Source organism: Vipera berus, assembly GCF_964194415.1.
Source record: "Vipera berus genome assembly, chromosome: 1".
NCBI lineage: Eukaryota > Metazoa > Chordata > Lepidosauria > Squamata > Viperidae > Vipera > Vipera berus.
This window is the reverse complement of record NC_138202.1, coordinates 290,746,122-290,771,775: the sequence shown is the minus strand read 5'-3', so window position 1 is coordinate 290,771,775 and position 25,654 is coordinate 290,746,122. Positions and strand designations below refer to the sequence as shown.

General features: G+C 43.0%; 1 protein-coding gene across 1 annotated transcript in view; it reads right to left on the bottom strand.

The window, feature by feature from the left end:
• Positions 1-25,654, bottom strand: part of SDCCAG8 (SHH signaling and ciliogenesis regulator SDCCAG8) — a 139,689-nt gene that overhangs the window by 44,810 nt on the left and 69,225 nt on the right. The window contains 2 exon segments of the mRNA XM_081315960.1: positions 10,447-10,555; positions 19,017-19,144. Of these exon segments, the coding sequence (XP_081172086.1) occupies positions 10,447-10,555; positions 19,017-19,144 (237 nt within the window).

Genomic DNA, 25,654 nt, shown 5'->3' with positions numbered 1-25,654 from the left:
GGTCGGAGCGTCTCACCGCCTGTACAGAGCGGAGATGACACTCCCGGTGACGATACGGCCCTCTGTCTGTGCACCTTCTGCCATTCCCCACCATCCTAGGGATGGGACGTTTGTCAGTACGCCACTGGGTGTTATCGGCGACTGGTCCTCGTTGTACGCCGTCGCGGACGGCCGTGGGCCTGGCATGCGTTATGGTGGCTGGAAGGCGTGCCTTTCCCGCGCAACCATAGTCTCCTCCCTCCCCCCTCCCTAACCCCACAAAAAACTTAACTAAAAACTTAATCAGGGGCTTCTTGTTGGGCTTATGCTGGAGGCCCCTGACCCTGCCCGGCCATCTCTCAGAGGCCCAGTGGTTGAGCCCGTCATCAAGATTGGATGTGATGCAGGCGGGTCGCACCCAGGAGAGTGGGGAACCCCTGAGGGCGTCCAGTGCTATGCTAGAGTATTGAACAAGCATAGTCATAGGTGGTTCCGGGAAGGCTGTCCCCTGGATGGTGAATTGCAGGAGGGTCGAGTCGGGTAGGTGCGTATCTGGATCGTCGCCCTGCCACTGCCACTTGGCCGGGCGAACCCCCAGAAGCAGGCCACTCCTCATCCTCTCACGATGGGTTGTGTCTCTGCTTCCGGAGGTGGTCCAGAACGTACTCTGGGTGAGGCATACCCCATAGAGCTCTCACCTCTATGGGGTAGCAGGTGTAAGGCCCAGCCACTCTGCCACTGTGGCTAGCACCCAGGCCCGTTATGTCCTGTGGGGAGAGAATGGGCAAAGATGGGTGAGAGTGGGCAGAAGGCAGGATGGAGGGATCCATTAATTGGCGTCAGCTCCGGTGGTTCAGCCGCCCCAAACAGTTCCCTCCCTGATCCTCTGGGCGTTGTTCCCGGCCACAGTTCCATGGCCCCTATTGGTTGAGGACCGTCCAGAGCGTGGCCTCCCAGAGGTACGGGAGTCCCTGGTGTCATGCCCCTGGTGTTGCCGTCTCCGATCAAGGTGTCTCGAGGAGGTGGCTCGGGCCGTCGCCTCCATTGTCCAGCGTCTCCTTTGGTGTGAATCTTTCGGAGGCACCGCCGTCCAGGGGCAGCCCACGGTGGTCGAGACGCCGCACCGCTGTTACTAGCGTCTCTGTCAGGGCCTCTGTCAAGGCCCCTCGGAGGACGGTCGACCAGGGCCCAGAGCAGCTGCCTCATCGCCCATGTCTTCGTTGCTGCCGCTACCGTTGTAAAGCTGGTCTGCGGCGTCTCCTTGAGGATTGTTGCAACGGCCGTAGCGGTACAGGGGGCGGGTCGAAGATGCCACGCCGTCAGTGCTACCGCCGCTGTCAAGGCCCCTGGGTGGCGAACGACTAGGCCTGGAGAAGCAGTCCCGGCCGCGGTCGTCTTCGCTGCCGCCTCTTCCACCGCCCAGCTGATCCGCGGCGCCTTCCCTGATCCTCGGTGACGCCGCTGCTGCCCGTTGTTGCTGCTGTTGGTTTCGTTGCCGGCGCCTCCGCCGCACAGCTGATCTGCGGAGACGCCGCCCTTGCCCGGTGATCGGCATCGGAGGAGACCGCAGACCAGGGCTCGCTGGGCTCTCACCGCCGAAGATGCCGCCGCCACCCGGGAGCCGGTCAGGGGCAGAGCAGAGCCTTCGGCCCCTCCTGTATGGCTGCGAGGGCTGCCGTGGTCCAGGGCTGTCGTGGTCCAGGGGCGGGCCTCTCGACGCCGATGCCGCCGCCTCCGCCACCCAGCTGGTCCAGCTGGTCCGCGGCGTCTCCGTCGATAGTCCGGAGACGCCGCCGTCCCCGGGAGCCGGTCAGGGGGCCGGGGCAGAGCAGAGCCTCCGGCCCCTCCTGGATGGCTGCGACGGCTGTCGTGGTCCAGGGGCGGGTCTCTCACCTCCGGCGCCGCCGATGCCTCCGCCTCCGCCACCCAGCTGGTCCAGCTGGTCCGCGGCGTCTCCGCTGATAACCTGGAGACGCCGCCGTCACCCGGGAGCCGGTGGGGGGGCCGGGGCAGAGCAGAGCCTCCGGCCCCTCCTGGATGGCCAGGGGGGGGCCTGGAGACGCCCCGCCGCCACCGCCATCGCCGTTGCCAGGCTCCCTGGATCAACGACCAGCCTGGGGGCTTGAAAATCGTCGCCGCAGCCGTTGCCATCCTTTCCGCCGGGGCCTCCGCCGCACAGCTGATCGGCGGAGGCGCCGCCCTTGCTCGGCAGTTGATAAGCGGCAGAGGCAGGGCGGAGGGTGCTGGCTCCGTTTATAACGGTCGCCAGCGGCCCAGGCGGCGGGGCAGGGATGTCCTGGCACCCCTGCAGTTGTTTCGGGAGGCAGCGGGCGGCATAATTACCCAGTTCATTTGCCCGAAATTCTTGCCCCACCCCAGGGGTCCATTGACGGCCCTGGGGGGCTCCTGGGGGGACGCCTTACTGTTGGGGGCTACGGAGCTCTCCCCAGCGCGTCCGCCATCTTCGGAGCCGGCAAAAAAAAAAAAAAAAAAAAAAAAGAGATATAGATAGATTAGATAGATAGATAGATAGATAGATAGATAGATAGATATAGAGATATAGATAGATTAGATAGATAGATATAGAGATATAGATATAGATTAGATATAGATATATAGATAGATTAGATAGATAACTATAATATAATATAATTAATATAATTAATATTAATATAATATAATATAATATAATTATAATTAATAAATTATAATTATATTAATTAATAAATTAATATAATATAATTATAATTATAATATAATTAGATATAATAACTATATGAGAAACTGCCTTATATAATTTTACTTACTTTGCAGGAAGATGATATAGTTTTCAGTGTCACAAAGCTGTAGGGAACTACATTAGGTGGGCCTGAGGAGGCAGACCTTCTGTGCCATGGTAACTGCATTATGGGACATTCCTCCCCTCCCTCCAAAATGTGGTAATCTCCATCCCAACTTATTTTCTGGAAGTCCCTCAATACCTGGTTATGTGATCAGGCCTGGAGGTTTTAGCAGACTGGTGAAGTCCTGAGGTTGCTTTCTTACTGATCTAATCTTTTATGTGTTTTATGTTTTGTCTGTTTTTGACGTGCTTATTGTTTTTATATTTTTTTGCTGTATGGCGCCCTGAGTCATTTCAAGTCAGATGGGCAGCCATATTAATTTGATTGATGAATAAATAAATAAATCCTAAACATATTTCATGGGAAAGACGTTCCACCAAATTCTGTGAACCTCAGATTAAAAATATGGCATGACACAAGTGATTTTGAAGACTGGAGTTACTGTGGCAAATAATTAAACCCACAATTCTGCCAGTTCACTCACATATTTTCTTTGTGGTGTAGGCACAGCAACGTTACTGAAATGTCACAGGTGCAAAATGTAGCATTACTAAGCGTTTGTAAATCTTGATCTATCAAGAAGCTAGTGTACACGTAATCCTCAACCTATGACCACAATTGACCCTAAATTTCTGTGAGTTTTGCCCCATTTTATGACCTTTCTTGCCACAGTTGTTGAGTGAATCACTACAGTTGTTAAGTTAGTAACATGGTTGTTAAGTGAATTTGGCTTCCCCGTTGGCTTCTGAAGGTCGCAAAAGCTGATCACATAACCCCAAGACACTGCAACTGTCATAAATACATGCCAGTTGTCAAGCATCCAAATTTTCGTTATGTGATCATGGGGATGCTGTAAAGATTATATGTGTGAAAAATAATCATGTCATTTTTTTAAGTGCTGTTGTAACTTCAAATGTGCACTAAAAAAATGGTGGAAAGTATGTTGTAAATCACTCCGTGCACATTTAAAAGACAGTTTTGTTCCTTTAATGTTGACACATACAAAAATTTCACCCAAAATATTTGGTTCACTCCAATTGGTTGTTTTGTCTATCAGAAATTAATATAATATAAGCATAATATAATTAAATTGAAGGTAGCTTCTGAAGATTGAGAGGACAAAAAATAGACTTCCACACAAGTTCAATTTTACCTTCTGATTCTCTAATTTTGCAAGACACTCCTGGTGTTTAACTGTAATGACTGCAGTCATCCAATGCAGCATCAATTGAACATGCAGAAAAACAGTTCAACCGGGTGCATGTTCTTCACTTCAATTAAACTCACACAGTTGGATGCCTACTGTTGCCAAAATGGTAATATAATTTATCCATTATAGGGAAACAGTAAAACTACACTAAAAGTCATTTAACAATATTTATAACACCATAAAACAGTGTTAAAATATATGGACTGCAATGTGCACTAAAATTATAAAATTTGTTTCTCATAATCGGTGATTAAAAACAGGATCATTTCTCTAGCTTCAATACACTCAACCCTGGTGACAGATTAGAATTCAAATCTTAATGATCAATTTACAATTAACAAGATAGAATTGAAACAAATTAAACCAACCATTATATATAATGAGACCCAATGGACTTCCATTGTTGCACTTAATTACAAAGCGCAAATCACAAATACACAATAGACAGTGTCAAGCATCAATCCACAAACCTTAGACACCACGATAATCCAACAAAGGGAAAAAAACATATAGAAAACACTAAAGATTTGTATTTTTACAAGTCCACGTGTTACACAGAGCTAGATGTGCAGCTGGAGGGGAGTAAGTTCAGTATGTCCAAGATCCGCCTATGTATGTGGGAAAATTTTTGCTCAAGCTAATTTTTTATTATTATAGATTCCTCTGAACAATTTGCCACCAATATTATACATTAGTTAAGGTAACAACTAAATCCAATAAAGCTAGTTTGCAATCTATTTGTGTAAGATAACTGCATCTTTACACACCCTGAATATAATCAGTTCCAAGATATTCTATATATTAATCAATATAATTCACTTCTTGAATATCTTACCAAAAGAACTCTAATCCTTAATGCATTATGTTTTGTTAAATTTAAGCTGTAATATACTAAAACGTCAAAGAATTGTTGTTGTTGTTAGTTGCGAAGTCGTGTCCGACCCATCGCGACCCTATGGACAATGTTCCTCCAGGCTTTCCTGTCCTCTACCATCTTCTGGAGTCCATTTAAGCTCACGCCTACTGCTTCAGTGACTCCATCCAGCCACCTCATTCTCTGTCGTCCTCTTCTTCTATTGCCCTCAATCTTTCCCAGCATTAGGCTCTTCTCCAGTGAGTCCTTCCTCCTCATTAGGTGGCCAAAGTATTTGAGTTTTAGCTTCAGGATCTGGCCTTCTAAAGAGCAGTCAGGGTTGATCTCCTCTAGGACTGACCGGTTTGATCGCCTTGCAGTCCAAGGGACTCGCAGGAGTCTTCTCCAGCACCAGAGTTCAAAGGCCTCAATTCTTTTGCGCTCAGCCTTTCTTATGGTCCAACTTTCACTGCCATACATTGCAACTGGGAAGACCATAGCCTTGACTATACGCACTTTTGTTGACAGGGTGATGTCTCTGCTTTTTAGTGTGCTGTCTAGATTTGCCATGGCTTTCCTCCCCAGGAGCAAGCGTCTTTTAATTTCTTGACTACAGTCCCCATCTGCAGTGATCTTGGAGCCCAGGAAAATAAAATCTGTCACTACCTCCATTTCTTCCCCATCTATTTGCCAGGAATTGAGAGGGCCGGATGCCATGATCTTGGTTTTCTTAATGTTTAGTTTCAACCCAACTTTTGCACTCTCCTTCTTCACTCGCAACAAGAGACTCTTCAGTTCCTCTTCACTTTCTGCCATTAGAGTGGTATCATCTGCATATCTTAGGTTGTTGATATTTCTTCCAGCAATCTTAATTCCAACTTTTGATTCATCTAGCCCTGCCTTTCTCATGATGTGCTCTGCATATAAGTTAAATAGGCAAGGCGACAGTATACAGCCTTGCCGGACTCCTTTCCCAATTTGGAACCAATCAGTGGTTCCGTGTCCAGTTCTCACTGTTGCTTCTTGGCCCGCATATAGGTTTCTCAAGAGACAAATAAGATGTTCTGGTACTCCCATCTCCTTAAGAACTTGCCACAGTTTGTTATGATCCACACAATCAAAGGCTTTAGCATAGTCAATGAAGCAGAAGTAGATGTTTTTCTGGAACTCTCTAGCTTTCTCCATGATCCAGCGTATGTTGGCTATTTGATCTCTAGTTCCTCTGCCTCTTCGAAATCCTGCCTGTACTTCTGGTAGTTCTCGATCCACATACTGCTGGAGTCTAGCTTGTAGGATTTTAAGCATAACTTTACTAGCATGAGAAATGAGTGCAATGGTGCGATAGTTTGAACATTCTTTGGCACTGCCTTTCTTTGGAATTGGAATGTAAACTGATCTTTTCCAATCCTGTGGCCACTGTTGAGTTTTCCAAATTTGCTGGCAAATTGAGTGTAGCACTTTTACTGCATCGTCTTTTAAGATTTTGAATAGCTCAGCTGGAATACTGTCACCTCCACTAGCTTTGTTGTTGCTCAGCTTTTCTAAGGCCCACTTCACTTCACATTCTAGGATGTCTGGCTCGAGGTCAGTGACCACCTCATTGTGATTATCAGGGACGTTAAGCTCATTCTTGTATAGTTCTTCTGTGTAATTTTGCCACCTCTTCTTAATCTCTTCTGCCTCTGTTAGGTCCCTGCCATTTTGGTCCTTTATCATGCCCATTTTTGCATTGAACGTTCCCTTCATCTCTCCAATTTTCTTGAAAAGATCTCTGGTCCTCCCTATTCTATTGTTTTCTTCTATTTCTTTGCACTGTTCATTTAAGAAGGCATTCTTATCTCTTCTAGCTATTCTCTGGAATTCTGCATTCAATTGGGCGTATCTTTCTTTTTCTCCCTTGCCTTTTGCTTCCCTCCTTTCCTCAGCTATTTGCAAAGCTTCCTCAGACAGCCATTTTGCTTTCTTGCATTTCTTTTTCTTTGGGATGGTTTTGGTTGCTACCTCTTGTACAATGTTGCGAACCTCTGTCCATAGTTCTTCAGGCACTCTGTCTATCAGATCTAATTCCTTAAATCTATTTGTCACCTCTACTGTATATTCAACGGGGATATGATTTAATTCATACCTGACTGGCCTGGTGCTTTTCCCTACTTTCTTCAGTTTAAGCCTAAACTTTGCAACAAGAAGCTCATGGTCTGAGCCACAGTCAGCTCCTGGTCTTGTTTTTACTGACTGTATAGAGCTTCTCCATCTTTGGCTGCAGAGCATATAGTCGATCTGATTTCTGTGTTGACCGTCTGGTGATGTCCACGTGTAGAGCCGTCTCTTGGGTTGTTGGAAAAGAGTGTTTGCTATGACCATCGTATTCTCTTGACAAAATTCTATCAGCCTGTGCCCTGCTTCATTTTGTACTCCAAGGCCAAACTTGCCTGTTATTCCGGTTATCTTTTGGCTTCCTACTTTAGCATTCCAATCCCCCATGATGATAAGGACATCATTTTTTGGTGTTAGTTCTATAAGGTGCTGTAGGGCTTCATAGAACCGGTCAATTTCATCCTCTTCAGCACCGGTGGTTGGGGCATAGACTTGGACTACTGTGATATTGAATGGTTTGCCTTGGATTCGAACTGAGATCATTCTGTCATTTTGAGGATTGTATCCCAGTATTGCTTTTCCTACTCTTTTATTGACTATGAAGGCTACTCCATTTCTTCTGAGGGATTCTTGCCCGCAGTAGTATACCTGATGGTCATCTGAATTAAATTCACCCATTCCTGTCCATTTTAGTTCGCTGATACCTAAGATGTCGATGTTCAGTCTTGTCATCTCTTGTTTGACCACGTCCAGCTTGCCTTGATTCATGGATCTTACATTCCAGGTTCCTATGGAGAAAAAATCTTTACAGCATCGGACTTTCCTTTCACCACCAGACATATCCACAGCTGAGCGTCCTTTCGGCTTTGGCCCAGTCGCTTCATTCTTTCTGGCGCTACTAGTACTAGCCCTCTGCTCTTCCCCAGTAGCATATTGGACGCCTTCCGACCTGAGGGGCTCATCTTCCAGCGTCATATCGTTTTGCCTTTTGGTACTGTCCATAGGGTTTTCATGGCAAAGATACTGGAGTGGGTTGCCATTTCCTTCTCCAGTGGATCACGTTTTGTCAGAACTCTCTGCTATGACCTATCCGCCTTGGGTGGCCCTGCACGGCATAGCTCATAGCTTCATTGAATTACGCAAGCCCCTTCGCCACGACAAGGCAGTAATCCATGAAGGGGGTCAAAGAATAGTTTGAGATATTATATCCTTTTCTTGGTTCAAATGGTAGAAAAATTCTTTAATCTGTTAATAAATAAAAGCACTGTGCCAACAAATAAGTATATTTAATATGGAAAATATTTTTGGTTTTTTTTTTTGGTATTAAAAAATCCTAACATATAAGAAGCTTTGCTTGAGCCTCCTTGGTTGCGTGAAATAGTTCAAAGTGTCTGTTAATGTCAATATTGTTCTATAGCACCAAAATAGATAGAATCCTAAGCAGCAAACGAGGCCAAAACCTAAAAATGAAGGAAATATTGCACTTAGCTATAATTTAATTTGAATCATTGATCTAGACAATGAAGTTTACACTGCATAAATTGCCTGATACTTGTAAAAATGCTCGACTTCTGATATATATGTTAAGAGGCATAATCTGAGATGACTTTTAATTATATTCCGAATCATCTTATTTATAAATGTTAGTGTCAATGTTAGTTTCTTGGTATTTAGAATAAGTATTTGTGACATAGTGAATAAGAAACATACATTATTTATTACCACAGTTTTTCCAATCTATATCTGTTTCATACACAATCATTATTAATTTTGCCAGCAAATTATGTATTGCACAACAGAAATTTTAATAAAGCAGTTTCAAAATGGATTCACCATGAATCTGACAAGCTATCAGATTTAATCACTCTAAAATTAATTCTCAGTTGCAGAATGCTCCAATCTCCATCAACAAAGTTGCTAATACCATATTTTTCCGTCTATAAGACGCACCCTTGTATAAGACACTCTGGCATGTGAGTTTCTACATGCCGATCTGCTGTTCAGCGGAGCACCGAACAGCTGAGTTGGCAAATCTGGAAGTTCAGCTGGCCGACAATCTTGCCCCTTCCCCCCTCCCATTAGTGGCAAGCCCACAGGGGCTTCACACCTGCACCAGGTGGCATGGCAACCCACACAGGCATGCCCTGGGCTGTGGAGGTTACCATTATTTTTCTGTGTATAAGATGCTGCACTTGTATAAGACACACCTGATTTTTGAACAAGGTGTTTGCAGGAAAAAATAGCATCTTATACATGGAAAAATACGGTAATTATTTCAAGAATATTGCCCTGGAGATTCTTCTGTAATTTCAAGGAGATAAAGGCACAAGTGAGTAATGATGCTGGTAGGTATTTCTAGTCTTTTCTATAAGTCTTTTCTATATTCTTTCCAGATATGGATTACAACTCCATCTCTCTCAACAAGAATGGGCATCAGTGCCCCATGCAAACTGAACACAGTGAGGATGGAGATGTCATGACTATAGAAAAGCACTGCATGCTACAACATTTAGTTTAAGGTTCCACTTCTATTCAGATTAACATGATTAGCATTAGGTACAATGAAAGAGATGCCAACTGTAGCAATAGTATTTCAGTGCCCAACTATACAAATAATTGTCCCTTGAATGTTTGTAACTTAATCTGAACCAGATACTTGTTGTTGTTGTTTTGGCAAGGGTGACATATAGAGTGCACATTCATAAATAAATATGCATTGTCCAAAATGGGTAAACAATTCCTTATGTGTTGTATTTATTTATCCCTTACAAAGAATATGTACCTTAGAAACAACTTTATTTAAGAACTGATTTATATCTGCCCTTGTGCATAAGTAATCTAGGCAGTCCATAAGACTAACAATTTGCAATCCACGATGCATTAAAATTATTCAGTTAATTTAGTTAATAAAAATGGGAATTTTAGAAAAAGCTAACATTGCACATATATTGTGATTACAACTACTGTGATACGCAAATGTTGACTTCTTTTTCATTTTCAATTAGGAATCACCAATTCTTTTTGTAGTATAGGCTAGGAGGAAGCCCATACATACATAACACACACACACACACACACACACACACACACACACACACACACACAGAGAGAGAGAGAGAGAGAGAGAGAGAGAGAGAGAGAGAGAGAGAGAGAGAGAGAGAGAGAGAGAGAGAGATTATACACTCATTATATATTGATACAAATCATAGATTTTCATTAGTATGAGCATATCATGTCTACACTGTATATTGGCCGTAATCAGCATCTGCTGTTGTCCACATATTAAATATGTTCATTGGGAGTAAGAGAAGAAAGGAAAGAGATTAGTGATCACAAACAGCCAAACTCTACAGCCATTAACATGATGTCTTACTATGGGAAGCAGCTTTCTTTTGAGCACTCACAAATGAAAGGGAAATCTTATACTTTCTAATAGCTTCACATGCAAAATTATAGTCTTTCTTTACCTATTTCTTTCAGTGACATGTTCAAGCTTCTTTGCCAATTGACAACATTCTTCTTTTAATTTTGATAGAAGGGCATTCTGGGAACTCAATAACAATTCCAGTTCATTTACTAGAAACAACAATTAGACATATACAAATATAGATAAGTTTTCTGAATATAAGTATTTAAATATTTCATGAAGCATTTTAGAAGCACTTTAAAATTTTACTCTGGCTACAGAGCACAAATTACATTTTAACGAAGTGAACAATAGCAAAAGGAAAACCTCTTTAAAGTATTAGGACAAACACATAGTCAAGTTTCTTTCTATGAATCGTAATGTTTTCTTTTTGTTGTTGTTGTTCAGATACTAAATCAGTTTTATAGAAGCTTCCCAAACAGAGAATAGAACATTCCAGTCTTCTCACTAATAACAAGAGTTGATAGTTTCTGTTTACAAGGAAATACACAATTTCCCTATGACAAATTCTACAGAATGCTATTTCCTATCTAACTTTTGTCTGCTCATCTCCATTTTTAAATGAAAAGTTTCTTCAACTTTAGTACCTAACAAATCATCCTGAAATTTTTGGATCGGTCCCAAACAATAAGATATTGGAAGCTAAAATGAATTACAAAAATGATTTAGATTCTGATGCCAAAACTGCTATTTAAAAGGCAGGAAAAATACAAGGAAAGCATTGCCTCAATACATGTTGCTTTCCCCCCAAACATATTAAGAAGTCCAAAACTGCATTCTGAAAAACTAATAAAATTATCCCATAATCCACCACTTGTGAATGAATTGGCGTTACATTTTGGCTAATGAAAAATGAAAACATTTATTCATGGAAAGTACTTTCACATAGAAACCACCAAAGATGATCATGCCTTCTTTGTAAATGTGCTAAATATAATTGTCTTTACACATAATACGCTAAAAACAATTTGGCAATGCCATAGCAGATAAATATTCACATGCTTTGGCCATAGTTTATTATTATGCTTTATTGAATTTACAATAGGAGATTTTTTCTTTGATCCTTCTGGATACCAAACACATCTCCCTGATAAATTCTTATACTATAATATGGTCCTTTGCCAATATATCCTGCTTTGCCCTTATCTATTTTAGTCTGGGTGTAAAGAATGAGGTCTTGGGAAAATATTTCTGCTATATAATATATTCAAAATCATTTTTGCATAGAAGCTGGAATTGTCTCATGAGTTAAAATCTGCAAACTGAATGTACCAGAGAAAACAGAGAATCAATGGACTGCTGCTGCTGGATCAGAGGTAGTTGGTACTCCTCAACCTAAATTGTCTGCCAATTAAAGGAACAAAAGTTCCAGTAAGACAGCCCTTCTATGTTAGAGGAAGCATATTATTCTGCTTCTGTTATACTGAATAGACCCATGACTGTTGGAAAATTGCTGCTGACAGGTCATACACCATCTGGATTGTTTCTCCTTCTGGCCAGAAGTTAAGGTGGTCTTTTGTGTGTGTGTGTGTGTGTGTGTGTGTGTGTGTGTGTGTGTGTGTGTGTGTGATATTTGAGATAGTGGTAGTATTCAGTAGTTTGCCTCAGGAATCCCTAAGATTAGGGTGGTTTTTTGGGAGTGGGGGATATCTTCAAGTCAATGTGGACTCCTGGTGACTTCTTGGACTAATCCCTGGAGTTTTTGGGCAGTATTTTTGAAAGGCCTAGGCTTTCTTCCTAGGACTGAGAGAAAGTGATTACCCCAAATCCCCAGGCTTTCTGTGTGTCTTAGATGAGACTGGAACAAAGGGCATGATGGCTCAGCAGTTAGACATGCTGAGCTTGTCAGCTACAAAGCTGACAGCTTGGGTTTGAGACCCAAGCGCCAAATGAACGGAATGAGATCCCGTTATTTGCCTCAGCTCCTGCAAATCTAGCAGGTCAAAAGCATGTAAATATAAGTAGATAAATAGGTACCACTTTGGTGGGAAGGTAACAGCGCCTCGGCTTAGGTCATGGTAGCCACATGACCATGGAAGTGTCTTCAGACAATGCTGGCTCCCTTGGCTAAGAAACGGAGATGAGCACTGCCCTCTAGAGTTGGACACGACTGGACGGGGGAAAACTTTATCTTTACCTTTACTCTAACCACTACACCAAACTGGTTTCTCTCAAATTAGTAGTCCAGAAATTTAGTGAAGGATTATCACCCCAAATGATTTCAGGCAAGGATTTTTTATTATTATTATGATCTGTCCAGGAGAGTAAGATGACTATTTAATTAGGATAATATAGTTTATTATTCAAAAACATTAATTTTGAATGTGATTTATGGTTATAGGAAGTCCATATTTCTAAAGAAATGGGAGAGCTACTGCCTCTGAATATTTTCTCTAAGCTGATAAGTTAAGGCAGGCCTGCTTGTTTTCCAGGAAGGTCAGAGGAATGAAAATGGGGAGGCCAACCACAGCAATGGTGAGGAAATTCAGAATAAATCAGCAGAAGCTAGAACCCATTTTAAAGAATGTACTATAGCTTCAGTGGCAAAGAGGACGTTGTAATCTGACACTGTTACTACATCTACACTGATTTTTCAGGTGCAGCTTGTGCAAATTATTGTATGAAGGATCTACCACATTAAGAATAGAAGAAAGATGATACAACAAAATTTTCTATGCACAAATCTCTTACATTCATTCTAACTAAGATTAGCAGATTCTAATGATGTACTTTCTATGCTTACATGTTTAAACTGAAGTTTAAACACAGATATGACAAAATTCCTCATAATAAGAAGCCAATCTTTGGCAGAAGTGCTTGAGAGAGTGATAGATGGATTCTGGAACTGTAGTGCAACCTGTTTTAAATGGAGTAACACTTCCCTAAAGAATCAGGTTTGCAGTCTGTGAGTGCATCTGTATTCACCAAGAAGCAGATGCCCAAGAAGATGTAAATAGGAGTATCTTTGCCCAGCTTACGCTAGTGCGCCAACTGCATTTGTTCTTGACAAGGTTAGTGCATCCACGATAATACATACCAAGACAAGACTACTGATTGGCTAGCTCCAATATATACATTATTTACCAATAATGTCCAAAATATATATTACATAAAAAGTGAAAAGAAAAAAAATACCCCAGTCTGTTTAACAGAAGAAACTCAAAAACATATTGAAAATAGTGGGAACAGGATACTTAATGTGTGGGAAAATAAGAAGATTTAGATAGGATCAAAGAAGTATGAGTGCTTAACGAATAAAGAACATACTGAGGTGACTTGGTCATGTAGAGAGAATAAAGAAGGACTAAATTGCAAATAGGTTGAGAGGAAGAAAAAGAAAGTCATATTTTGATAGGGTTGATAAATTTCTGTAAGACAAAAGTTCAAAAGACAAAAAAAAAACCATAAGGCATTCTGACCTGCTACTTTGGCCTGGTGGAAGCAATGGCAGGTTGTAATGTTAGCAAAGATAGGGATGGTGTAATCCAGGGGTGTCAAACTCGCCACGTCACGTGACGTCGTGCGACATATCGGCGCTTTTCCCCCATTGCCGGCAATGGGGTGGGCGCGGTTTTGTTGTGATGCATCCGGCCCGCAGGCCGGCAGTTTGACACCCCTGGTGTAATCTAATTTTACCTGCACTTCCTTTCCTTTTTTCTTACATATCTTTTAATTTCTTCAGCTTTCTGTTTCTTATTCCTTTTGGATGCTCTAGCCAACAATGGTACTATAAAAATAGCATGATGGATTACACACACACACACACACACACACACACACACACGCACACACACCAATGGTTCTTTTGAAATATAAAACTATATAAGCAAAATTATGAAGTATGAACACTGTATAGAAAAAACTAGACTAGAAGATCTCCAAGGTCCCTTCCAACTCTATTATTCTGTTCTAAAACATGAAATATTGTTATCCCTCTCACAATTAATATCCGCCAATGTACAGTACTGAAACAGTGCAGCAAGTTGTGGAATATTAATATATTAACAATGGGAAAATACCACAAATATACTGTAGCTAGTCTATACAATCCATAAAGGTTTTATCCACATTTTTAATGAAAATCCCAGGTCCATAATCTGTCAGATGTTTTCAAACTATGCAAATAATCCTGCCTAATTTCATCTAGAGGGACGCGGTGGCTCAGTGGGTTAGGACGCTGAGCCTGTCGATCAGAAGGTCGGCAGTTTGGCGGGTCGAATCCCGAGTGCTGCGTAACAGAGTGAGCGCCTGTTACTCGTCCCAGCTTCTGCCAACCTAGCAGTTCGAAAGCACGTAAAAATGCAAGTAGAAAAATAGGGACCACTACGGTGGGAAGGTAACAGCGCTCCGTGCGCCTTTGGCGTCTAGTCATGCTGGCCACATGACCACGGAGATGTCCTCGGACAAGCGCTGGCTCTTCGGCTTTGAAACGGAGATGAGCACCGGCCCCTAGAGTCGGAAACGACTAGCACTCATGTGCGGGGGAACCTTTACCTTTTAATTTCATCTAGAAACTTTCAATTAATTTAAGAATTAAGATCACTGGAAAGAATAGGAATTGCAGAAAAAATATGATTTGGAATCTATCTGAAACAGCAACATTATAATTAATAACAAAATAACAGATAAAACTCCATGCAATTTAATGCAATTGCTATTCAGATTAGTTCTTTTTCTATGTTGTTTCTATGACTTTTACTTTTTCATTATTGTAGTTTTCTTTAAAAAAAATCACTTGACATGAAATACCATTCTCAAATGTAAGCAGATTAATGGAGATCTTACAGGTATGAGTAAAAACACTAAATGACAACTGGTTCTGTGTATCTGTGCCAAGTCACAGCTGCTTATACAACAGAAGTGTTGTACAGAATGTAGAAAGATGCCACAAATAGTCCCTTTCCCCCTAATTCACTTAAGTAGAATGAAATCATAAAGCAAATACTTATGTTCATTTATAGAAAAAATTGGCCTGCTAGGATTTGTGTCACTACTACAGAATTCAAACAGAATACAGTTTCAAATTAGGATGGCTGTCAATTAAATGCTATCCTGGCTTAAGAAGAATGACCAGCAAAAGATGGTAACTAACAAGCTAACTTTTGTTTTTGGTTTTGCTTTGTGAAAATGCCCAAGTTACATTTTGAAAGATGGGCAACTATACAAATCATTCAAATAAGTATATAAAATAAGTAACCATTCATAGTTATTCACAAGCTGAGACATCACAATCACATATAAAACTCTGAACTTTGGTGTAATTCAGTTAATTCAAAGAATTGCTACTGAATCTTTTACAGGCTAGCTTGACCAAGATTGCAAGCAGGTTATGAATGTCATATTAATAATCAGAAAAAACAGGTTTGCCAGATCAGGACACTTCCTTAAGCAGTATAAAAGAATGTTACGTGCATTATTTCAAAATTAATCATATTCTTCTTTTTTAAAAAAATAATTTACAAGTAGATTAAATAGATATTAGAATAAAGATAACATAAAACACAAAACCATGTTTCCTTAAAAAGGGGAGAGGAATAATTCTATTGTACCAGCAAGCAATAATAAAGTAATAAAACTAAAGCAGCACTTATCCCACCTCAAAGATTTCAAATCAGGCTCATCTAAGTTGGTGTCTAAATACATTCTGTCTTGGTGGCATATGAGTCAATCAAAAGACAGTAATGGCCTTAACACCAGCAATAAAATTGCCGTGCTTCTCATACCAGATTTTGAAAAGTAGAATTAAGGTGCCAAGCATGGACAGAAAAACAAACCCAGTAGCAATCTAATATCACAGAAACAGGGTCATCCACTATGCACTACTGATGTATGCCACAAACTAGACAGTGTAAAAGTGTTAGTATCTAAGGTGGCCAAAAATGAGAAGGAGTCTGGTATCACCTTTTCAGACTAACACATATTTACTAAAAGGTATAAAGCTCTTATGAACTACAGCTCAGCTCCAAATTTCTCCTGATTTGGAGCCACAAATTAGAAAATACTTCCAACCAAAAACATAACTAGTGAGTGCACAGACCCAGAGACCACCCTCTGCCTTTCTGACCTGTCTTTAGATAGAGGCACAGACCAGCATACTTTATTCAACATACAAAGTCACCTCACTGCCATTGCTACAGAACTGCATCACATTGAGGGGGAGATAGTGAAATATATCCTTGCAAAACAAAAGGCATCTCTAGCCTTCTTTCAAAGACAGAGGTGTCTGAAAAAGCAAAGGCTTGTAGAAAAGAAATAAAGCCTTACAAATTCACCTAGCTCCCCCAACCCCCATAAAATTCAACAAATATTTTAGCATCTTCATGGGCATGATCAGATTTATTTATTTATTTTATTTTATTACATTTATATACCGCCCTTTCCCGAAGGACTCAGGGCGGTTTACAGGGTGATTAAAAACAAAAATACAAAAGTTAAAAACAATTTAAAAAATTATATCCATCCCTGAACAAATAAAACCCCAGTTAAAATTAAAATTAAAATTAAAATTCTCAGCCTGGGCCAGAGAGCTCGAAGAGCCAGGTCTTCAGGTCCCAGCGGAATGAACAGAGGTCAGGGGCAGTCCTAGCTCCACTGGCAGCTGGTTCCAAAGGGCAGGCGCACCCACTGAGAAGGCCCTATCCCTGGGTGTCGTCCGCCGGCAATCTCTTACCGGTGGCACCCTGAGAAGACCCTCCCTGTGGGAGCGCACTGGACGAAGGGAGCTTGATGCCGGCAGCAGGTGTTCCCTCAGATATCCCGGACCCAAGCCATTTAGGGCTTTATAGGTCATCACCAGCACCTTGAATCTCACCCGGAGGGCAACCGGGAGCCAATGCAGCTCGCGGAGTAGAGGTGTTACACGGGAGTATCGGGAAACCCCCATCACAACTCGCACGGCCGCATTCTGCACCAGCTGAAGCCTCCGAGTGGTCCTCAAGGGCAGCCCCATGTAGAGAGCGTTGCAGTAGTCTAAACGGGAGGTCACGAGCGCGTTGAGTGACTGTGCGTAGGGCATCTCGGTCCAGATAGGGTCGCAACTGGCGCACCAGGCGATTCAATTATACATGTTGTAATTAATTTCCTGAAATTCTACCAGCAATTCATTTACTTGTTATAGAGTTGCTTCACAACTCATCAGTGAAAAAGTAAGCAGATTATTCACAGACACAAAAGCAAGCCCATACCATATAAGGTCTAGCGTGAACTGTGGCCTTTGGAATTCCGTATATTTAATGATAATAGTTCTAGTTTGTTGGAAAGTGGTATAGGCATTTTAATAAAAAGCAAATCTTTAAGTGAGCTAACCTCATTTCACAGGAACCGCTGTGCGTGTACACTTGTGAAGGTACTACATTACATTATAAACACAATGGAAAATCTGGGAAATCTGACTTGAATCCACATTTTGCTGCATTCCTAACTTGCATATTTAGGCCATAGGTAATTCCCCATGATTACTGTCAATTTTGGGGAAATTTATAAAATATTTAGAAAAAGTAAAATCATGTTTGAATTTTGTTTTCTTTCCCTTTCATAAATGTCAATTTGTACCTAGTTAAATTACATACACAGATTTTGGAAGGATAAAGATATATGATTCATGGCTTACTACCGCAATGTCTATTTTCATAATTGCACATTTAAATTCATTACAATTTTGGTTTCAAAGGTTGAGTTCTGAAAATGCACGCTTTGGGAGTTCTGGATATGGACATTTGTTATGTATTTGCTGTTAAATACATAGTAGATTCTGATATAAACCTATAAAAGCAATGTTAAAAGACTACACAGTTATTATCAGAATTTCTATGAATATTTCACCTTCACATTATAAAGGTAAAGAAAGATAAGTCAGCTGAACTAAAATACTGTATTGAAGGACATCAGGTTTCAGTCATTACCAGCTGTTGCCAAAATCCCATACTTATCAATCCATGCTGCAAATTCTTGTAGCTGCAAAAGATTAAAGTTGTATCTAAATTTCAGTAGGACAGAACACACAAATTCCAAAAATGTGTGAAGCGACGAAGATTAAATAAAGGAACATATTAATTTGGAGCCAGTGAATTACATCCAGCTGCGACAGTGAATTAAGTACCAATTAATGGCTAAAGCTTTTCTCCAGTTTGGATTCTGAAGCAAACTCATTAAGCTTTTAGAGTAGCTATAATGTGTGTACTGTGGGAACTGTTCAGTACTATTCAGGAGACTTTAACTGTAAGCTCAGAGCATTTCCTGCAGAGCTTCTGATGCTATTTTCTTTATATAACATGTGTGCCTGAAAATCCAGCCAAAAATAAACCCTTTGTTTTTCTACTTTGTTGTGGTCCCTCTCAGTTTTACGTTTCTTGAACACAGGTAAATAAACTCATAATCCAGATGGTGCAACAGATGTGAGAGCAGCACTCTGAAATCAACAGACAGTGGGCAATACTTTCCATTTTCTCTTTTAAACGCTAACTAATATGTAATTCGGAATCTCCGGTGTAGTTAGCATCTGCTCCCTTCGGCCAGCCAAAGGTTACAGGTGTTCCTGATGTCATTTCACAGTAAGGCATGGGCCGGGCTTGTGAGTGAGTGCCCAGGCTCTAATCTTTTCCGACCACCTACCAGTTTTATCATGCTGGGCCTCCATTTGCCGCATCTTCTGTGTCAGATCCTGCTCTCTCTGCTGAGCCTGAAGGACTCGAGTCTTTGCCTCATTGCTAAAGCTTTGCTGAATGTTCTCTTTTTCAGATCTAGGGGGGAAAAAAAGACGGGAGGCTGAGTAAGTTCAGAAAGTACACATTTTTTTAAAAAAGCAAGCCCATGCCACATAAGGTCTATATATACACATGTGCGATGTATGTATGTATGTGTATACACACACACATATATGTACAAAATACCAGATCTCTGGGATGAGAATATTAATTATAGTTTTCTATCCACAATTGTGCATAATGCAACTTCAAATTAAAATAGTTAAAATAATTTTAATAATAGAAAAAACAATTGTACAAAATATTTTAAACATACATGATTAAAAGCAAAACAAATGATAAAACAGCTATATTATTAAAAGCTTGTTCTAGAGCAGGGGTCGGCAATCTGAAACAGCAAAAGAGCCACTTGGAACCGGTTCCGTCACACACACAAAAAACTGGGAGCCGCAAAATGTGTGCGCGCATGCACGCGCATGCGCAGAACAAGGCAAAACGTGCACCAGCCCCGCCCCCGTCCACCTCTGTTATGGACGACTCTGCCGTCCTGGCTTTTCCTCCCTCAGAAAAGACTGCTCTCCCTCCGTCCTGCGCTCTCTCTCTCTCTCTGGGACTTCTTTCCGCCTATTGTGAAGGTTCCAAAGAAGCGGAGGAGCAGGCTGATGGGGAGAAGAATCTTCTGAGGCTTTGCGAAAGAGGGAGGCAGTGGTGGGGTTAAAATAAAACAGGTGGGGGGAGGTTGAGGAAACCCAGCAGAAGCCTACATCAGAGGACGAGCAAGTAAGGCAAGATCGGGAAGAAAGCTTTCGGGGCTTGCCCAGCAGGCAGCTGCTCCCCGCTCTGAGGAAATCGCCATGGCAGGAGTGGAAAGAAGCGGGGGAGCGCCTCTCTCCCCAGTCGACCAAGCAAATAAAAGTTGAATGCAGCGGCTGTCAGGCAGGGACCGCGAGGAGCAGCCAGGATTGGAGGAGCAGAAGTCAACAGTGCCAAAGAGGAGGAAGGAAAGGAAAAGTGCGGGGGGTCTTTAAATAGTCACAGCCACTTTTCCCCCTTTTTATCCTATTTTTTGCAACAACCAGTTGCAGATATCCACATATGTATGCTTGTCAGGTTTGAAAGCCTCCGTTTAAGTCTGTCCGTGTGCATAGACATACGCTGACTCCTCGTCTCCTGCTCTTGCTGCCTCTCTTGTCTCTGTCTGCCACTTACAGCCATCCTGCACTTAAAGCCAGACACCCTCCTTTCCCCCCCCCCTCTCTCTCTCTCTCTCTCTGTGTGTGTGTGTGTGTGTGTGTGTGTGTGTGAGACCTACTCGGGAACGGCTGGTAGAGGTGCCGGCAGTCTGGCGTTGTTTCCCCCCTCATGTGTGTGTTTGTGTCAGACCCACGTGAACGTCTGGAAGAGGCACCTGTATGGAATTGCCAGCTGATCCTTATGGCCAGCCCCAACCTCTGCAAGTGGAAAGCGAGGGAGATTGTCAGGAGCACGAATCGGCACATGCTGAAAAACGCTGATCTCGCGCTGCTGCAATCTCTCTCGCTTGGTTTCAGCTTGCTTTCTCTTGCAGCAAGGCAAGCTGAAACCGAGCAAGGGAGATTGCAGCAGCACGAGATCGGCATTTCTCAGCATGCACCGATTCGCGTTCCTGGCAATCTCCCTTGCTCCGTTTCAGCTTGCTTTCTTCAAGAGAAAGCTGGGCCGCAGGAAAGAAGTCTCCACCGAGAGAATGGGGCGGTGGAGGCTTGCCGCGCATTCTCTCGGCGGACTTCTTTCGGGGGATCGGGGCGGCAGAGGCTGGATCCCCCGAAAGAAGTCTCCTCCAAGAGAATGCGCGGCAAGCCTCCACCGCCCGATTTTCTTGGCGGAGCGCTCCACCACCCGATTCTCTCGGCGGAGACTTCTTTCGGGGCATCCAGCCTGAAGGGGCGGCAGAGGCTGGATCCCCCGAAAGAAGTCTCCACCGAGAAAATGCGCAGCAAGCCTCCGCCCAATTATCTCGGCGGAGCGCTCCACAGCCCGATTCTCTTGGCGGAGTGCTCCACAGTCCAATTCTCTGGGCGGTTTGCCGTCCCCTTCTCTCGGCGGAGACTTCTTTCGGGGGATCCAGCCTCTGCCGGCCCTTCTCTCAGCTGAGAGAAGGGGCAGCAGAGGCTGGATCCCCCGAAAGAAGTCTCTGCCGAGAGAATGCACGGCAAGCCTCCACTGCCTGATTCTCTCGGTGGAACTCTCCACCACCCAATTCTCTCGGTGGCTTGCGAGAAGGGGATGGCAAGCCGCTGAGAGAATCAGGCGGTGGAGCGCTCCACTGAGAGAATGGGGCGGTGGAGGCTTGCCGCGCATTCTCTCGGCGGACTTCTTTCGGGGGATCGGGGCGGCAGAGGCTGGATCCCCCAAAAGAAGTCTCCTCCAAGAGAATGCGCGGCAAGCCTCCACCGCCCGATTTTCTTGGCGGAGCGCTCCACCACCCGATTCTCTCGGCGGAGACTTCTTTCGGGGCATCCAGCCTGAAGGGGCGGCAGAGGCTGGATCCCCCGAAAGAAGTCTCCACCGAGAAAATGTGCAGCAAGCCTCCGCCCAATTATCTCGGCGGAGTGCTCCACAGCCCGATTCTCTCGGCGGAGTGCTCCACAGTCCAATTCTCTGGGCGGTTTGCCGTCCCCTTCTCTCGGCGGAGACTTTTTTCGGGGGATCCAGCCTCTGCCGGCCCTTCTCTCAACTGAGAGAAGGGGCAGCAGAGGCTGGATCCCCCGAAAGAAGTCTCTGCCGAGAGAATGCACGGCAAGCCTCCACTGCCCGATTCTCTCGGTGGAGCTCTCCACCGCCCAATTCTCTCGGTGGCTTGCGAGAAGGGGATGGCAAGCCGCCGAGAGAATCGGGCGGTGGAGCGCTCCACTGAGAGAATCGGGTGGTGGAGGCTTGCCGCACATTCTCTTGGCGGAGGCTTGCAGAGGTGGCAGCGGAGCAGGGCAAGGGGACACCTGCCGGGCAGGGAAGAGGCAGGCCCTGGGCACCCTGAGACTGGCCGCCCCCAACTGCGGAGCAGGTAGAAAAAGGGCCCACTCACCATTCAAATCCTCCCGTCTCTTCCTCCGCTTCCTCCGCTGCCGCCCTTTGCAGTCTGAAGAAGCAAAGAGGTTTGTGGGCAGTCCCACAAATGGCTTGAGAAGTTCAACCAATCAATTCAAACTTCGGGACATTTTTTTTGTGAGCATTTTAAATTGATTGGTTGAACTTTTTGAGTCCCACTTTTTTTTCCCCAGGACTGCACATGGTGGAGGAGGACTGGGAGCCGCAGGAGAAGGCTTAAAGAGCCGCATGCGGCTCCGGAGCCGCGGGTTGCCAACCCGTGTTCTAGAGAAACAAGACAACAGTAACTACACATAGATATTTAAGGAAGGTGCCTTTATTCTGGTTCTCTATTGAAAAAATTCTGCTCCGATCTCACACTACCGTATATAGCTACAATATTTATTTATTTGTTTGTTTGTCTGTTTAATTTGTCATTTAATTTAATTTAATTTAATAACATTTATATACCGCCCTTTTCCCTGAGGACTCAGGGCGGTTCACAGGGCAGAATAAAATACCAAATACAAACATTAAAAAGAGATTAAACAGTTGCCCTAGTTAAAACAATAGAAGTACAATTCTAAAAACCCCAAGATAAAATTAAGAAACCAAAGATAAAACAACCCCACCGATCCCCATCAGGCTAGGCCAGCTTGTACAAACAAAAACGTCATGAGATTCTCAAAATGTATGAAAGCATTCATTCTAGATTGTGTATTACAACAACACATTTAACAACTTCTGGATAAATTCTAAATTAACTTGAACAAATGCACTATCAGTACTTATGGTGCAGAATTTAATATACTCAAAATTGTGTTAATTTATTAGATATCAAGTTCTTTTTATTTGTTGGGCCTAGCTCTTCTAAAATCTGCAATCTCAAGCAGTCTAGCTCTATGATTAATATCAGGGTGACTTTTGATAAAAATCATGCTTCATAGTTATTTTCTTCCATTCTTTAAGGGATTTCCTTATCACTAGAACAGATAATTATGTTAAAATTCCTTTGGAATAGCTGGCACAATGCTTTCCCCAATGAACAAAATCAAGGGACATCCCTAATTTCCAAAGGTACTGGAGGTAAAGAAATGAACAGAACAACCAACTGTGGAACTTTTAATTTTGAAAAAAGAATCTAGTTCAGTCAAATTTGGGTAGTCCATTTAAAAACAAAGAATCTAGCTATAAGGAAGGTAATTTTATACAACACCACTGCACATTGTGGAGCCAACCATCAAAAATTTCAGGTGACTAATGTGATCAAAGATCTATTAACTTCTAGCCCGTGATAAAAGAAGAAAAATATTTAAATAACTGGTTATTATGAACACTGCAATTAGAGTATCCTGTTATCATATCTAGTCTAATGTCTAGACCAGGGGTAGGCAACCTTGGCTCTTTTATGACTCATGGACTTCAACTCTCAGAATTCCTGAGCCAGCCATGCTAGCTCAGGAATTCTGGGAGTTGAAGTCCATAAGTCAAAAAAGAGCCAAGGTTGCCTAGCCTTGGCCTAGACCTAATAAGCATAACTTTGGTCTCAGTTTGTCATGTTATACTGGCAGTTTGATTACAACAATGCACTCTACCCCAGGCTGCCCTTGAAAATTGCTCAGAAGTTTCAACTGGTCCAGAATGCAGCAGCGCTGGTAATAATGGTCATTCCTTGGCATGCCCTTGTGACACTTCTGCTTTGTAAGCCAAAATGGTTGCCAGTCTGCTTGTGGGTATGATTTTAGGTGCTCCTTATTACCTATAAAGTCCTATATGGCATACGGTAGTTTATATGAAGGACTACCAACCTCCCATGGTTTCTGCCAGGGCAATATACTGTAGGCCAGCAGAATTGGCTCACTCCAGCTTCCTTCAAATCAACATTAATATTAATCATGACCTAGGAAGTGCAATTTCTTTCTTGTAGCATTTGTCCTTTTGAATCAGACACACATCTCCATTGGCATTCCACAAAGCCTTGAAGACCTTATTGACCTAGGCCTTGATGTAAGATAGAGGGTGCCCTTAGGCATGTTTCTATTGTTGTTCTGTTTGTGTATTAGTTTGGTTGCTATTGGGTTTTCAAATAGAATTAAATAATCACACACACACACACACACACACACACACACACACACACAATTCCACTTAAAATACTAAAGAATTATATCACTACAGTACTGGGGAGAATTTTGCTTTAAACATAAAACATTCAAATAGCAACTGCCATATCTAGTTATTCATAACCAGGGCTTTTTTTCTCATAGAACGCTCAGAACGGAGTTCAGGCACCTTTTTTGGATGGAACCTTGTAGGGTAGGCAAGGTGGGTTGTATGACATGTGTGAGTTCCGGCACCTTTTTCTTTTACAAAAAAAGCACTGTTCATAACCATGACATTAAACTTACTTTCTCAGTTCAGATACATTCGAATTGCCTTGTACTATAGATAGCATTCCAAATTAGCATTGCTTGATGCAGATTGCTTCTGTTCAAACAAGTCTTAGCTGCCATTTTTATCAACAACCCTCCCCCAATTTTTAGGCAACCCAAAGTCATATCCCATTGTATTCAGTCCAAAAACCCTCAGGGGGTAGGTGGAGGACACCTTAAATGGGCAGGATGAAAATAATAGCCAAACCCATATGAAATGTATACTATGGTGCAGCCTAACCTATGGTAAAATAAGAAAAAAATTGTTAATATGAGTATCATCAATTCTAGGACTTGCTAACTGAATGAAATCCTGCAGAAAGTACAAATTTTGGCATCATCCTGAAGAAAGGAAAATGTCTGTTGATCTGTGTTTGCGTCTGTGTGTGTGTGTGTGTGCGTGTTAATAATAAAGACAGTAAAGGCAAACAAGCTATCTGGAAATAGCTTGCCCACAGATAACAAGTGTTCTTGTAACAACCATATATTTTAGTACCAGATAGCTGGTAGGTGTTGTGATTCAGGGTCAGCCTGTGGGTTCGGCAGTTGGGTCAGATGACTCAGAGGAGGAGGGGGGTGTTGAAGACCTTGCTGAGGGGGTTGAAGATCTTGCTGATGAGAGCCCTCAGCCAGGCCCCTCCCACTTGGTCACCACGGAGACCCAGCTGTGTGAGCCTGACAGTGTGGATGAAGATGACCCACAGCTGGCCCTGTTCAAGGACGCCCGATGCAGGAGGCAGTCAATTAGGAGTAAACAGTGGAAGGCAATGGGGCTCCTCGGAAGGAGGCACAGAGAAGCCACGCCCTGAACTCTATATAAGGGGAATGTGTGGGAGGGCTGGTTTGCTGAAGGCAACCGCTTGGATAGTTCATGTTTCTTAAAGCTCCTGTTTCTTGGTTTGTCTTGTTCCGTTTGTTTTTGTGGTAATAAATTTGGCAGGCGTAATTCCAGCCTCTTGCCTTCTTGTAAAAGGGGTTGTCCCTGCCTTTTCTGCAGGGCCGGTAGCAGGCTGGTACAGAACAGTAGGAAGCAAGTTAGTCTCTTAGT